The sequence below is a fragment of the Desmodus rotundus genome, chromosome 12 (assembly GCF_022682495.2).
Source record: "Desmodus rotundus isolate HL8 chromosome 12, HLdesRot8A.1, whole genome shotgun sequence".
In the NCBI taxonomy this organism is placed as follows: Eukaryota; Metazoa; Chordata; class Mammalia; order Chiroptera; family Phyllostomidae; genus Desmodus; species Desmodus rotundus.
Window position 1 is genome coordinate 2,181,732 of NC_071398.1, and position 16,442 is coordinate 2,198,173.

Here is a 16,442-nt window from a genome sequence, read left to right on the forward strand (position 1 = left end):
TGCGGGGACACACCTGCGCCGACTGCCTTTTTCTTTCTTCTTCCTTTGCCCTGCGGCCTGTGTCTGGGTGATTGCAAAACCCAGGAGCTCTGGCCTCTCTCTGCTTGCTCCTCAGTGGACACCTTTGATGGGGGCCACTCATCCGTCCCGAGCCATGTGACCGATGACCTCTGCAGCTCACGAGGACAGCGTGCTGTGACAGCCACCCACTCCGGGACCCCGCTTCAGCGAGTCGCCGCGGTAGACTGCATCCTGCAGGAAACCAAAGACTGACTCATTTTTTAAAAAGTTCATCCTCACTTGAAGATTTGAAAACTTCAAATGGCTTTCAGTGCAATAGCCTGAGGCTGCTTAAAAAAAAAAAAACTATACACACACACATACACACACACATCTCAGAACTACAATTATTTTACTTTGGAAGCTTCTAGATGGGAAATGCCAACTTGGCCCTTCGAAGGAAGTGAAGATCCTTGGCCACTTCTCAAGACTTTGGAAACTGAGGCCAGCAAGATGATCAAAGCATGAGCTCTTATTTCAGGTTCAGAGGAAAATTCTTTCCTGCGAAGTGTCAGATCCCAGATTAGCGTATGAGAATTCGCATATGGTCTGGAAGTTCATCTTTAAAAGAAATATACATTATTTAAAAAAACTTACTCAAGGCAGTCCATACTGAACACGCACCCCAGTCATTTAGTGTCTAGGCTTTTGTTGTCCTTAAACCAATCACGGAAATACATCAAAAAGTTACCAAGGAAAGGCAAATTCAGCATTTTGTATTTGTTATTAGCAGAGGCATATAAAACACGGACAACTGACTATGCTGGGAGCTGAAAGAGATAACCACTTACTAATGGCCCCAAACTCAAATCATTCTCCAAACTCAAGACACACAGCACACAAATGTTTAATTTCCAGAGGATACATTGTTCCCTTTAAGTTTAAAAAAGATCACAAAAGCAAACCACTGACGCTCCAGTCAAGTCTGTAATTGTTAACAAACATTGTTTTATTAAGAATTCACAGTAATTGTCTTGCCGCGTTTGCAGGTGCCAAGAAATCCTGGCTACACACATCGTAGAATGACACAGTCTCCGCAGGTAAAGAGAAAAAAGGGAAACACGATGCTCTGATAAAAAACGGTTACAAGATAAATTACACTTTGAGTCAGAATGACAAGCTTACACGGACCATCGCGGCCACTGTTTAAAACTGCTTGACTTTAAAAACGTAGAGCAGGGAGACGGCGGAACGCAAGGGGGCTTATTCTGAGACGTGGTGCCCCCTTCTCTTCTCCGGCGTCAGCCTCCTCAGCAGTGAAGTGGGACCAGATCCTCTTTCTTGGACCTTAAAAAACCCAAAACTCTAAGAGTCCCTCTAACCAGTCTGATGAGTCGGATCCAAGACACATTCTTTTCAATGCTTGAAATAATGTGATAGGAACGACGCGGCAGACGCCTTTCGGCGAGAGCATGTCCTTCCTGGGACCGAGGAGCATTCCCCGAGCCACACCGGGCCTTTGCTGTCCCAGCTCCCCCGCCGGCGACAGGCTCCTGAAGCGAGGGAGGACATCGGTGGATCTGGAAGACGGTTCAGAAGCAGACCTTGACCTCCACTAAAGGAACCTCACACTTTGGTCCTAAACACGTTAGACATGGGGCGGGGGGGGGGGGGGTGTCATCAGGTTTCCTGGGACGTGCGGGACCCACTGTGTCACAGAAGGAAGACTGTGGGAGGCGTCCCCCAGACCAGCACGTCCTTGTGCGTGTCCATGCTGGGCCCCGTGGTCTCTGCGAGGGTACCCTAACTCCCGCGGGATGGCTGACTTCCACCTCCCCCTAGTAAAATGTATGGCTTTTACTTTAGTAAACAGTTGGAAAAGTTCTCTTACTGACCTCAAAGATAAAAGACTCTATGTACAACAATTAGCATTATGCTAGGAATCATGCCTAATATTTATGAGTTCTGTTCTTGTCCTACTGCGGACTGCTGAACGCTAAGAGCTAACGGAGATCAAATGTCCATCTCGAGGTCAACGCAGGCACACGCCACAGGGCGGTCCGAGGCTGGCTTAGCTGTGGGTCACCGGTTCTTCTTCAGTTCTGTCCCTGCGGGAGAGACCGCGCTATGACCTGCCTGTGCTGCCTGGCCTAAGTAGGCTGTGCCATGGGGCCTCTCTCTGCGTTTTGCATCTTGTTTAAATTCCGAGGAAGCGACCTGCTGGCTAAAGACCCTCTCTTTCTTTAGATTAAGGGAACACCAGCCTCGGCAGGCGCTGGGGTTTCCCATCACGGAAAACAGAAACTGTTTCCTCGGTTCCAGCAGCCGTGAAGCGCAGAGCCAAGTTTGTTGTCTGAACTTCACCTGCTGTGTTGTGCTGTTGTAACGCAAAATGTGTTCTGGAAAGACTGTACTGGACAGGCCTCTTCCTGCCCGTTTCACGCACGATACAAACTCCAAAAATAAAGTTATAGTGACTATAGATAATGTAGCTCAGCATACTATATAATTTTCTACTCTAACTTCGATGTTAAAGATGGAGAACAGCTGTTTTTATGATGGATATTATTATATTTTACATAGGAATATGCTACTTTCCCTTTCAGCATTGTGAAGGAGATCAGTTGTCATTAAATATTTACTGTGTTGTCCCGACACTGGCTGAAAAGTTACCTATTAAAAGGCCTGCTCAACACAGCTACTGAAAGAACTGAGCGACCTCACCTGGCCCTGGGTCATTAATCTATTGAATGCTACATCCAGGAAGTCCTCTCACCTTCCCAAGCTGCACCTTTGAAATGAGAAATTATGCTGACCTAAAAAATCCTCGGATCAGGAAAATACACTGTGCATATTCTCCTATCCTCCAGATAGTATATACTTTTTAAAAAGTAAAAACGTTGATAATAAAACTCATTTTGAAGGAGTATTATATATGTATCATTCAAGGTCACAGCTTCCACTAATCTGAGAAAACACAGACGTGGTATTTCAAAGAATTAACAAAATCCAGTGAAATTTCAATTTCTCAATTCATTGAGAATTTACTACAAAAACATAGGAAGTGAGAATGTATCCTGCTTGAATGGCATGTCTGAATTAGTTATAATTCAATAAACAGATTCCTTTCCACATCTAAGATCCAAAACCTCAGTGCCATAAATAACATGATTGAAGATCATGTAACAATGTATAAATAGGTTTGTGTAGTGATGTAGAACAATAAATATCACACAGTGAAAATTTGTATCGTAAACCAAATGCAGTAACAAAAGGACACAAAGAGCTTATGTGCACATTACCGAGGTCTTTACAATAAATTACAGGGTCCGCTCTCCTCAGAGCCGATCTGTACACCGAGCTGCTATTGGGAACACCGCAAGAAATCTGCCACGCAGCCTGGGAATCTTGATTTCATCAAGTTTGTCCAGTATCAAATGATATCAAAAGTCTGAAAAAGCACAATGAATTTTTGCATCACGTTTATAAATTATTGTTTCTATACCATTAAAAAAAGCAGAAGGTCAAAGGTACATTTAAAAAAAAAAGTGGAAACTGTTATTCTTGGTAAGACCTAGAGAAATGTATTGTCCCAAGTAAGAGGTGATGTAAAGGCTTCTACAGTTTTGTGGGAGTTTCCCTTCCAGACAACCTGGGGTACCGTATGCTACAAAATAGACGAATACAAAGGGAGCTAAGTAATCTTTTCATAAAAATAACGGGAAACATGTCTGCTGATGAGAACCGCTGGAAATAAACAGAATCACCAGCCTCTCCAAAAGTGAACTAAGTGTGACTTTGCTGACAGGAATGGATGGGCTACCACTGAATGTGACCAAATTTGGGAAATTTCAAAGGATTTCTAGAAGTTTTCATTTTTTTCAACTTTTGAGTCATAATTGGCAATGGTACATACATCCCAGAACTGTGAAATTCTGTACTATAACTAAGACAAAATATAGACTTCAAGGCCATAAATCACATCATATCATCTGCTTCTTACAGAAAATAAAGACTAAGGGTCCAGTAATTAGAAGGGAACAATCTAGAAATTAGGGAGAAACAGATGGGGGCGGCTCAGCTCTGGGTCTTCACTGGGCTCACCATGGTAACAAGCGTGTTCCACCAAGTCTAGAACAAACGCCCATGTGAAACGCGTGCGACCCTTACACCACATATACTGACGTAAGAAAGTGAAACAGCAAAATCTCTGGCTTACGCAACCCATGGAATTGAAAGAAAAAAAATAAAAGGAACGTAGAGAAAAATCTTATCTTTAAACTTATCATCACAATATGGACCAAGCCCTGTCCATCAAGAGCAGGTTCCTGCCCCGGCTGGTGTGGCTCAGTGGATTGAGTGCCGACCTGGGAACCAAAGGGTCAGTGGTTCGACTCCCAGTCAGGGCACATGCCTGGGTTGCAGGCCAGGTCCCCAGCAGGGGGCACCTGAGAGGCAACCACACATTGATGTTTCTCTCTCTCTCTTTTCTTCTTCCCTTCCCCTCTCTAAAAGTAAGATAAAATCTTAAAAAGAAAAGAGCTGGTTCCTGTCTCTGGACCCTCAGATGCCACCTGGCTGCTGCCGCGCTTTACAGGACACCTAGCAACAGAAGGCCAGTGGTTCTCACTGAGCTGAGCACGTTCCTTGGTTCGCTCCCCACGCGTCCCTCGACTGCCTGAGATAATACAAACGTCACCGCTGCAGCAGGGGGCTGGGAAGGAAAGTCCTCGCAGCTGCCGACAGCAGAGCAGGGCTCCCCGCGCCATGTGGGGGGCGCTCCAAGGGCACCCGCACGCCCTTGGGGAGGCTAAAAGTCGATGGAGATGGACGCCTGCGCGGCGTCCTCTCGGCCCCGCACGTAAATCTCGCAGGGGATCTCCTCCATCACGCGGTCCTCCAGCGCCTGCTCCGGGCACTCGTGCGCCTGCTTGAACGAGTAGCTGCTCTTCTTGAAGGTGCTGTTGAACGTCTTCATGGGCTGCGGCGGAGCGAAGTCGTTTCGGAAAGGCAGCTCCACGGCCGCCAGGTTGGTCCTGCTCGCCCTGCCGCCGCCCCCGCCGCCGGTGCCCGTGCCGGTGCCGGGGGCCTGCGTGCCGCAGTGGTGGTCGTGGACGCAGCGCGAGGCGGAGGACGTGCGGCGCAGCTGGTGGTAGCCGTCCAGCTCCTCCGCCAGGTCGGCCAGGTCGGCGGCCAGCTCCTTGTCCCGCAGGGAGAAGAGCTCGTAGTGCGGCGGGTCGAACACCTCCTGGAACCCGGTTTTGTTGAAGGCGCTCTTGCAGGCCATGACCTTCTTCCGGGGCTGCTTCACCTGCACTAGGATGGACACGATGAGAAGGACCAGGACGACCCCCGACGTGACGCCGATGATCGTCCCATGTGTGCGCGTGATCTGCTCGAACAGGCCTGCCTGCTTCTTCTCTGCGGGGAGAGAAAGAAACGCGGGGGCTTTTACGACTCAGGAACGCGGTCCCGGCTCCTACGGGGGAGGCGCTTCCCATGGAGCAGAATGCGCGGGTCACACACACCACAGACAATGCGATTTACGTGTAGATTTTAGAATGAAAACATAAAATAACCATGTTATGATTTCTGCTTAAGCTCACCGAGCATCACATTAGCAAGAGCGATGGCAAAAACGGAAAAGGACTCAGCTCTTCGCTCGGAAGACACTGGAATACAACGTGCAAATCAAATGAAACGCGAGCACGCAGAAAATGCCGGAACACACACCCCTGTTCTGTCGTGCTGGGCCTTCTGCTCTAGGGCAGGTTTGAGGACAGTCCTGTGTTTCTAGGGACGGCCACCTCACGGGAGGACTGGACGCCCAGACTAGCCCTCGCGGGCCTGCTGCCCCGGGCCACTGTTTCTGAAGGGGTGATCACCCAGCAATACTTCGTCTCAGTCCTTCAGACAACCACAGCAGACTCATTCACTTTCCACAGTGAGATAGTCACTGAGCCCGGGCCGAGTACAAGGCAGATAAACTTGAGTCCTGAGACAGCGACCGGGCGGCGGGCGTGCGGACGTTCAATGGTCACTACAGCCTGATTTCTCCCCGCGGAATACTCCGTGGGAAGAAGGCGCAGGAAGTTTTATGAACTGAAAACAAGCCGTTCTTCCAATGCACCTGCTTTATATTGTAAGACCGAATCCACCCGTTGGTTTTTATTAAATAGTGTTTCCATATAATTTAAGAAATAGTAACACTCGAGGCCCCTTTCTAAATAATTCTGAGGATATGGTGTCTCTACAAGACAAATGACTAAGAGAATAAGGGCAAGAATATTATGACGAACTTTGGAACAGCTTAAGAGCAGAGTTTGAGAAGAAGTATTTCTCTTTGTTTTTACCCCATCCAGAGGCCTATGAGCCATTTCAGGGAACATTAATGCACAGGTCTCCACTTCTGCCAAATCGGCAACCTCGGCACAGGGGCAGACAGGACCCCGGACGCCTCTCCCGGGGAAGGCCGAGGGCCGTCCGCTCTGCAAGCTGGCGGGCCTCACCTCTGCAGTGGCTCTCGTCCCAGGGGTAGGCACAGTTCTGGATGCCGTTGCAGACCAGGGAGTTGTTGATGCACATGCTGCTGTGGCAGAAGAAGGTGCTGCCCGTGCAGGGAGCTGCGGGGAGAGGGGAAACCGTGCTGCCGAGACCGGAAAGCACGCAGGTGACGCGCTCACGCGGACTCATTTTGCACTCACTGTCGTGGGGTCGCTGCGTTGACGCAGGGGCCTTCGCCTTCCCCGGAGTCCCCTCTGTGCTGTGCACACAGGGAGACAGGGGCCAATGATCCCGGACGATGACGCAGGGACACTTTTACTTACCCTGGCTACCAAAAGGTCGCTGTCAATGTAACGACGATACGGATACATTTCCCACAGTACATAGCCTGGCAGTCTTTAAAGCTGTTAAAGAACAATGCTGGTGAGGATATGGAGGCACGGGAGCTCTCGTGCCCTGTGGGAGGGGCTGTGAGATGGTGTGGCCGCCGTGGGAAACGGCCTGGCAGTTCTTCAGAAAGGGCACAGCGGTTCCCACATGATCCAGCAATTCCACCTCTTGGGCTCCACCCAGAAGACTGACAGCAGGGGCTGGAAGAGCTTCCTGAACCCCGTGGTCACAGTGGCGCCATCCCAACAGCCGAAGGCAGGAACAGCCCAGTGTCTGTGGACGGCGGACACATGGCCACAATGTGGGGCACACACATGATGGAGTGGGACTCAGCACAAAGCGCTGCCACGCGGATGAGCCCGGACAGCACCGCGCTACGTGGAAGAAGCCACACACAAAGGATCCACGCTGTCTCGTCCCACTCATCCGAGGCAGCCGGAGGACACGGAGTCGAGGTCAGCTGGGAACGCGGTGAGAGGCGGACGGGGAGGGGGCGTTTGACAGGCACGGAGGTGCGCTGCGGGGAGATGAATGTGCTGGGGGGGACGGTGGCAACGGCTGCACAGCAGGTGGCTGTGCTCGGTGTCAGGCACTTGCACGCTTAAAAACCGTGTATTTTATGCTGCATAGATTTTAGCATAAGAAAAAAGGAAAATTAAAGACTCTGGAATTTCAACTTAAAAAATAAAAGATATAGGCGGAGGAGGGCGAAGGGGAAAATTTGGGACAACTGTAATAGAATGACAACGAAAAAATAAAGATACATGATTTATGTACCAGGTGCTCTCGTATTTATGTCAGCTGCTCTTTGGGTCTGAAATGACTCCTTCCTACTCCTCGTGGGGACCTCCTACTCCTCTTCCAGGGTCACCTCAGATGTCATCCTCTTGGTGAAGAGTCCCCTCAGCTCTCCTACGTGGCCGGGGGCTCCTGCGTGTTCCTGCCCCCTCTAGCCTCCTCTCTGAAGCTCCCTCCTTGTACGTGTGAACGTGTGTAAACTGGACTACGGTGCGTGTGCTTACCTCTGCGAGGGAGTCAATCCGAGACTTCAGCAAAAACTCGGAAGTCAAGAGCTGGGAGAGTGTACTCCCCCCACCCCACCCCACGTGGAGGTATGGCGGAACTCCCCAAATCGGCGGAACTCCCCAAATCAGCGAACCACTGACTCCCACGGATACGATCAAGCAAAACGCAGTCCCTGCCTGAAAAGTTCTACGTTTTCAGAAAACCCCGGTTTCATCCAGGAAGAACGGAATATTCTGCTGTGAGGCCGCCCGTGGAATGACGGATGGACCCGCAACTACGAGAAACGGGTCTGTGTGTGAGCAGCCACCTGCCTGGGGCCTTGGCTGCCTTTCCAACAAGTGGGCGGACTACAGGCCACCTCTGACTCCTGGGGCCACAATCGGGTGAGACTGTGAATGACCCCAATCGGGCTGACACCGCGGTTCTCAATCTAAGTATGAGAAAGAGGACATAGCAAGAGACCCACTCCGAGGAGGGTAACCTGTCCACATCACGTCCCCTAGACTGTTCAGGTGAGTTGCATCATAAGGTTAGGTCAAACCGTTCACCAGAGAACAGGAGAGCCGATGAAGGCGGAGGGAGGTATTTCAAGTACAAAATTAGCCAGTGTGCCCTCTTCAGCTGTGCTGTGTGATCACAAAACCGTATCACACAGATGTGTGCACCTGACCATTTTTTTTAATGTATTGATTTTAGAGCGAGAGGGGAAAGGAGAAAGGGTGAGTCAGAGGGAGAAACATCGATTTGCCGTACCACTTATTTATACATTCATTAGTTAATTCTTGTATGTGTCCTGACCCGGGATTGAACCTGCGACCTTGGCATATCGGGATGATGCGCTTAGCGACTGAGCTACCTGGCCACGGCAGCATTTTGAAATGTGACAAGAGGCCTAGGGCAGCGATTTTCAACCAGTTCTTGTGCCGCAAGAATCTGTAAAACACACACAATATTGGACTATGTGGTAGGGGCACCGACCTCTATTCCCTTAGAGGATCAAGTAAAAAAATAACAACAGCCGGCACAACTATAGCCATCTGGTGCGAATGAATCAAAATTACACCTATTTTTTCGTCGGATCGGCAAAAATACATTTTCTGGTGTGCTGCAGAATTTAGTGATTAGTTTTTACGTCTCGTGAGATGAAAAAGTTGGAAATCGCTGGCTAGAGAACACAGCGGTTTGAATTTCTCATTTCTGAAACCTGGAGATTTTTGTTTGTTTGTTTGTTTGCTTCTGTATCACTCCAGGATGCTACAGGGTCCAGCACAAATAACGCCCCTTTCTTATTCCCAAATCAGAAGCATGTCATTCTGTAACACACCACCCCCCCACTCAAACACACCGTATGAGATTTTAGGTGAAATGTTCCAACTGAAACTACAAATGGTTACACCCGTAGTATCACCCTCCCAACCCCATTCAAGCCGGCCTTCCTCCTGCCGGGCTGTGTGTTATGCGCTCTCTCCGAGTACATGCTGAATTCTAACTTCACCTGTCTTATCCAGTTCACAAATGGGGACACAGGACACAGAAGCTATTTTTAAGCCACGTGGAGGGAGGTTATAAATAGCCCTGGGGCTTCTAGGTCTTCTGATTTTTTGAGTCAAACTGTCATTAAGTCTTCACGTTTACCCACAATGCATCATGTGGCTGCATCTGGGTGGCTCTTGCAGCTTCAAAAGTGGCACAAAAAAAAAAAAAAAAAAGACAGGTTTTCTGCTCAGTTTTCCCCACGGATGGAGCAGTAAGTGGAGAACACCCAGCTTTTACCATGGGGCTCTTTACAACGGCTCTCCACGCTCATTAACCCGGTCGCCGCGGCGACCCCATCCGACTCTGTTTGGCGGACTTGCGAGTTAAGATTTGTCATTACAAGTGGATTAAGCGCTATGGACTTCTGATGGGCAAGCCCAGCTGTCGGCCAGGTGTCTGTTATTGACGTGGCTGCTGGGGACAGGCTTCAGTGGAGAAGTGCACGGAGGAACAAAGGCAGGAGCAAAGCTACCCGGTTAGGAGCTGCTCCCTACTCCCAGGCCTCCTGCCGTCCCCTTTCTTCCCTGCGGGTCCTGCCTGGGAAAGAGGAGGGGCTGGCATTTCAGCCCCACACTTGATGAGGTGAGGCAGGGAGGCTGGGAGGCAGCTCTGTCCTTCGGCAAAGCCCTCGGGGGTGCCTGTCAGCTGTGTGTCACTGGCAATCACATTAGGGCCTTTTTCTGACAAAAATATCTTCTCCTGCTTCCACGGTTCTAGTCCTAGAAACCCTTTTCCTCAAACCACGCCGTTCTTGAAGAGCGGGCGAGGCGTGTGTTCCCGTTCCGAGCTTGGGAAGACGTGAACGCATCCTGGTCGCTGTTCTATTTCGGTCCCGCAGCCTCTCTCTCCTATTTCAGTCTCGGTGGCAGCCTGCCACGGCCGGTCTCGAGCAGGCCTCCCGCGCAGGGCCAGTCCCTTTACATAAACCTGTCCTGAAACCGGGCTGCTTTGGCGGCTGGGTTCCTCACGGTCACAAACCGTGAACGGCTCAGAGAAGAGCAAGGGAGGTAGTTTCACAGCCTGAATTCATGAGAAGCATGTAAAACGTCTGAAGCTCTCACATGGGTTTATTGAAAGGAGATCTTCAAACTGGAACTTTCATGAAAATTTACGGAATATTTTGATCCTCCTTTGATCTAACTTTGATATTAACTAAAACACATCAAAGAATTTCTGACGTCGGATTTAGGCTAGTGCAGCGCTGAATCAACGTAAGGCTGCGGAAGAGAGGCTCGCAGCCTGCGGAGGGGCTGGGGGGGTGTCAAGGACAGAGGCCATCTCCATGCCACGAAAGCACCAGGGCGGGCAGCACAGTCTCCAGAAGAATCTGCCTGAGACAGTGCACAAAGGTGGCTACAGCAAACGGCAGGTCTTCAAAGCAGAGAAAAGAGCCTTCTGTTGGGAGAAGATGCCACCTCAGTGTTTGGCAATACCTAACTAAACCACACATGATTCACCTGGCCAGGCAGCGCCCCCACTTCTAGGAATCCTCCTGGGGATACACCTCCGAGGAGACAAACACACATATGCATGGCATTATTCTTTGTGGCTCAGCTTGTAATCACAAAGCATTGGGAATGACCTTCGTGCCCATACACAGGAGACAGACCGAGTAAGTACACAGATGGGGCATTTCTGCACCCCCACCAAAAGAAGGGGGACCCCTCGGAATGAGTGTGGAGTGCGTTCCAGGATCCATTGTGGGGTGTGTAACATGCTTCCCTTCATGGAAGAAAAAAGGGGACAGGGGCACATATGCACATGTCAGGAAGCTACAGGGGGGAGGAGGGGCTGCGGGGATGGGGAGCGGGACAGTGAGGCGAGAGGGGAGGCTCTCTCCCTGCCTAGCTCTCTACCACCGTCTACGGCCTGACGATAAGGCAGGGCAGCAATTTCTGCATGAACGTGGGTGCTTTGCCCACGGCAGTCAGCGTCTTAAGAAGAGGAGGGAGGACTCTGTTCCTACCCCACCCTGTGACTGGCAGGCTCTGTCAAAGGAAACGCTCAGTAACTGGATCTGAACGCCGGCAAGTGACGTGAGAGCGCGCAGCGTGAGAGGGGGTTTGCCCGGACTTACGCTCCACGAAGGAGGTGAAGAGCATCCGGAACCTGCTGAGCCGGCTGCCCTCGTCCGCCCACATTCGGATCACGCCCACTCCGGTTTTGAGCGTGACGTCATTGGCCACCGTGCTGCAGAACTTGGCCTTGAGGTTTTCGATGGAACTGCTTCCGTCGTAGACGGCCACGAAGTTCCTCTTGCATTCATTGGAGTGCTCCATCTGGTAGTCCAGGAACCTCAGGTAGATCTGCGGCAGCGAGACAGAGAACAACACTGAATTCTCCGGTTCCGCCGTGCGGTCCACACGGTAGATGGAGTTGTGTTATGATGGCTGGCGGGAGAACTGTGGGGAAGAGGCTGCCCAGAACCAAGCACTCAGGAACCCACAGTCTGTCTGCAAGGAGAGGAGACTTTTGCTCCATGAGGCACAACTGTGGCACGTGTTTGCCTTATACATGCACTCGCACGGTATGGACAGATTGGGAAAAAAGAACGTTCGCTATGGCCTCCTTTTCGACCTCCCTCGCCCCCAGCACGCACGCTGGGTGATTCTCTCTGTCTCCCTTTCAGTAGCTACACTGTTCACTTGCAGGAGTTCTAGCTGGTTATTTTTATTTTATTTTTATTTGTTTATTTAATTTTTTACAGTTGGTTCTTTTACGAGCGCCCCTGGCCATTGACCTTGCTAACCCCTTGGGTCCCTTCCTGGAGGGTGTTTAGGGTCCGGCACACTTCCGGCGTGTCGCCTCTGCTCGAGCGGTGGTGGGTTGCCCCCGGCATGTGCTCCCGCTCCGGCTGTGAGCCAGGCTCGGTGGGGCTCTACCCACAGCGACCCTGTGGCCTCCACGGTGAGTCACTTTGTTTTTATTCTTGGCCTCAAAGGTTCCATGAGCCCCGTTCTATTTTGTTCGTTTCGGGGCTCAGTGACTCCTGGGTTGAACATGTAAATTCCTACCTCAAACTGTGAATAAAGACAGGGTTTGAGGTCCACAGGTGTAGGGGAGACCCCAGGGTCCCTCCCCCCAGAGACTGAGCCCAGGAAGATAAGCTTCCCTGTTATCAGCTGGTGTTAGTGGAAGGATTGTTCCAATCAGACATTGGCGGCAGCCACGTCCCTTTGCGGGTTCCAGGTTTACGTGCGGGGTGTTGGTCACGGAGGTCATCTGAACCCCGGGCCTTGTTACACTTGTCTCCGTGTGGCCGTCAACAGCAGGCTCCTGCCCCGACCGGGTCCGCCCAAGTCATCAGTCACTAACACGGCAGTGGGCATTTGTGCCCGCAATTGCGGCTGCCAGTTTACCACTGGAGGTTCTAGTCCTCTCCCTTCATTTCTGTTCCCTATGAATTGTGTCTTGTGGGGGCAGATGATCGATGCTTCGAAACAAAATCTGTTACATTGACCCGACGTTGCCCGGTGCAAAACTAAAAGGTGGATTTTTAGTTTTCTACTCCATCCTCTTAGCCTGACTGTAAATTGGGTTTTCATAATTTCTAAAAGGTGTGCTCCCCCTCTTTACCCTCTCTTTTCTGTTTTTACACATATGCATATTAAATATAATTTTAACTCTGTTAACTTCCTACAAGTATACATTCAAAGCAAAAAACAGAAGTAGTTAGCAACCCGTCTCCATCTGTCGGTTTCTTAGAAGCCCCATCCCTGCGTGCCCTCCAGGGGAAGTTCTGCAGAGAGGAGCTGGAGGAGCAGACTAGAGGGGGGCGCACGGGCTAGCGGGGGCCATAGACGAGCAGAGCGAGGACTCGGAACCCAGGTGACGCGCCGGTATGTGGGTTCTGAGACCCCTGACAAGACGCTCTAACTTCTTGTGACCGATATTTCTTCTCCTCACAAAACGTTTCACATGCACCCGTGACCACCCTGACCCACACCGGCGTGCTTCAACTAGAAGCCCACACCTGTTTAAGACCTTAAAATTCTTAAAAGAAGAACCTTAACGCACATGTGGTACACCTGAAATTTCCACTGTGGCTTCTCTAATAGTAACAATGCTGAGATCTTAAGAGGTCCCTAATTGTGTGACAAAATAAATTTTAAAAAGTTGTAAGATGGTTTATATAATCAATAAGTGTCGGCATAAAGCAAAATAAGCGCATCATGCACATCTCGTCTCCTGGTCCCCTCGGAAGCGACCCGACACCCGGCCGCACCTTGGCTTTCGGGGTGGCCCGGATGGTCCAGATGCAGTCCACCGCCTGGCCGGGCTTCGTCTTGTCCTCCTGCTCCACCTGACTGGAACGCACGATCCCGTCGGCCCCCGAGAGCTCGAACTGGCAATCTGGAAGGAGCAGACGGACCCGGTCAAGGGGGAAGAAGGCCGGTCAAACATGGCGAGAGGAAAAAGAGGTAATATACTAAACCTGGGATGGGGTTTAAAATACCTCCTAGGTAAGTGAAGTCAGGATCTGGAAAAAAAGCAGAAAAGAAGCAGAAAGTCATCGGCATTTGGAGACACGCTGTGGTCACTTTAAGGTTCGACGTCTTAGGTTACATGCGGTGACAACGCGAGGAAGAGCTTCCTGCTTACAGGATGGAGAGCACTGGCTGTCGAGGAGCATCTCCAGACGCTCACTGATAGGATGGATGTGGTTTTAAAGATGTTATTTATTTATTTTTAGAGACAGGGGAAGGGAGGGAAGGTCGCCTCTTAAACACGACCCGGCTGGGGACTGAGCCTGCAACCCAGGCATGTGCCCTGACTGGGAATCAAACTGGTGACCTTTTGCTTCGTGGAACGGCAGTCCAACCAACTGAGCCACACCGGCCAGGGCAGAGTCAATGTTTTTAAGTGATAATGTATATATTTTCGATCCCATCCTGAATTAACAACTTATTTTTGCTTCCTGAAAACCCCCTACTCCGTCAATGGCAGTACGTAGCCCACTGACGAACAGAGGAACAGATAAAGTGTGGTCCATACAATACGATGGAGCATTATTCAGCCTTAAAAAGGAATGCAATTCTAACACACACCCCAACGTGCACAAACCTTGAAACACTGCTCAGTGACATAAACCAGACGCTAAAGGACGGACATTGTGTGACTCCACTCATAGGAAATACCTAGACTGGTCCAGCTCAGAGACAGCAAGTCCCAGGGGCTGGAGGGATGGGGAATGGGGACCAGTGTTCCATGGGGGCAGAATTCCAGCTTGGGATGACCAACAAGTTCTGCACATCACCAGCAGTCGTGATCGTGACCCAACACTGTGAATGTACTTAATGCCAATGACTCGTATGCTCACGAAGCGTTAAAACGATACATTTTATGTTCTGTTGTTTCCTAACAGCAGGGGAAGAAAGACGACCAGGTGGTATGCGGGACATGCTGCCTTGTGGAGCCATTCACAGGAGACTGAGAACACCAGCTTCTGTTAAAGTAACTGATTCAATTAAATTGTCAGAGTTTGGTTTTATTTTTAATCCTTACCTGACGATACATTTATTGATTTCGGGGAGAAAGGGAGACAGAAACATCAATTGGTTGCCTCCTGGATGTGCCCCCACTGGGGACTGAACCCACAACCTAGCCATGGGGGGAATTGAGCCCACAATCTTTCCGTGCACGGGACGACACTCACCCAACCGAGCCACACGGCCAGGGTGTCACTTAGATTTTTATGAATGAAATCCAACTGACTGAAGTGATACTTGAGTGTGAAAAACGCATGTCATGGAATCTTGCACATGAATCACATCTCTGCAAATACACATCAGAAACAATGCCTTCAATTATTTGAATAATGTTTGAAAATATTAAACAAAATCAGGCCACTTTATGTACGGATTCTTACTTTGAAGAAAAGCAGCTCTTTCCCTCTATGAGTTGTACGTATACGTCACCAGAGCAACCTTCTGTGGCTCACGGTTAAAATATAACCAAATTAGAATAAAGTGCTTAGGGTTTCTGGAATGTATTACCTTACATTTGCATTTCACAGTGTTCCAAGGCTTGACATACATCATGTTTAATATCGCGCTAATGAGAGCAATGTCAGGAGCATTAGGTAATATTCCAGTTTACAAATGAGCGTGAAATGGAATCAGAGAGATTAGGGTTTTCTCAGGTCAAATTAACGGCAAAGCTGGGGCTCCATTCCAATTCTCCGCACAGTTTTTCTCACTCTGCCATGTGGGTGAGGATTCCATCATTTTACCACTAAGAGAAAAAAACACCACGGCACAATAAACAGGCAATGCGTAACTAGCTAAATTATGGCTGTCTAGTTAAAATCATATTCATAAGATATATTTTGTCTAGGAACTGGCAAATCTGGAAGAAGCCTATTGACAATGATGAGAAATTAGTGTTCTTTTTAAAAAAATGAAATTCCTAAGCTGCCAGTGATGTCTGTTGAGACAGGGGCTCCTCATGGATTGCCGCCTCCTGTTGAGTCCTGTCCAGAAGGCGACCAGCCATGGACTATGAAACATAGAGACATTTCCTGAAGAAGATACAAGATACAAGAAACATTGTACACAGGACAATGACACCTCAGTTTCCTTCAAACTAGGCACCTTGAGACCTCACACAGTTCTCCCAGTCACCATCAGCTGCCTCATTGTATTTTCCTGAATCTCATCAATGGTCTGAAATCTCTTCCCTTTCAAAGGTGATTTTAATTTTGCAAAAAGTCAGAAGTTGCAAGGAGCCAAGTCTAGGCTGTAGGGGGTGCTGAGACCCCTAGGTGATTTGATGTTTCACCAAAACACTGCAGGAGACGTGATGCATGAGCAGGCATGTCGTCGTGATGAAGCTGCAAATCTCTAGCTGCTCACAGCTGCAGCCTTCTGACTCATCCGAATCGTTTCCATGGAGGAATGTTCAAGCTTAACACAGCATTTGATGCAGATTCACTGCTCTACTCACTCAGTCATCTGAATGCAACAGCCACACAGCACACAGGCTCA

The 16,442-nt window shown here is 49.7% G+C and overlaps 1 protein-coding gene across 3 annotated transcripts in view; it reads right to left on the reverse strand.

Annotated features, from left to right (window-relative positions):
• Nucleotides 1-1,006: 1,006 nt before the first annotated feature.
• NETO2 (neuropilin and tolloid like 2) overlaps nt 1,007-16,442 on the reverse strand; it is a 31,654-nt gene continuing 16,218 nt past the window's right edge. Inside the window, exons 5-9 of one of the 3 annotated variants that reach the window (XM_053916052.2) lie at nt 13,913-13,936; nt 13,682-13,809; nt 11,534-11,762; nt 6,510-6,623; nt 1,007-5,421 (exon numbers count right to left, since the gene is read on the reverse strand). In XM_053916052.2, the coding sequence (XP_053772027.1) occupies nt 4,811-5,421; nt 6,510-6,623; nt 11,534-11,762; nt 13,682-13,809; nt 13,913-13,936 (1,106 nt within the window). In that variant the 3' untranslated portion in view covers nt 1,007-4,810. Of the gene's footprint in view, nt 5,422-6,509; nt 6,624-11,533; nt 11,763-13,681; nt 13,810-13,891; nt 13,937-16,442 lie in introns of all 3 variants that reach the window. The other 2 variants (XM_053916051.2, XM_053916053.2) reach the window with 2 other exon arrangements.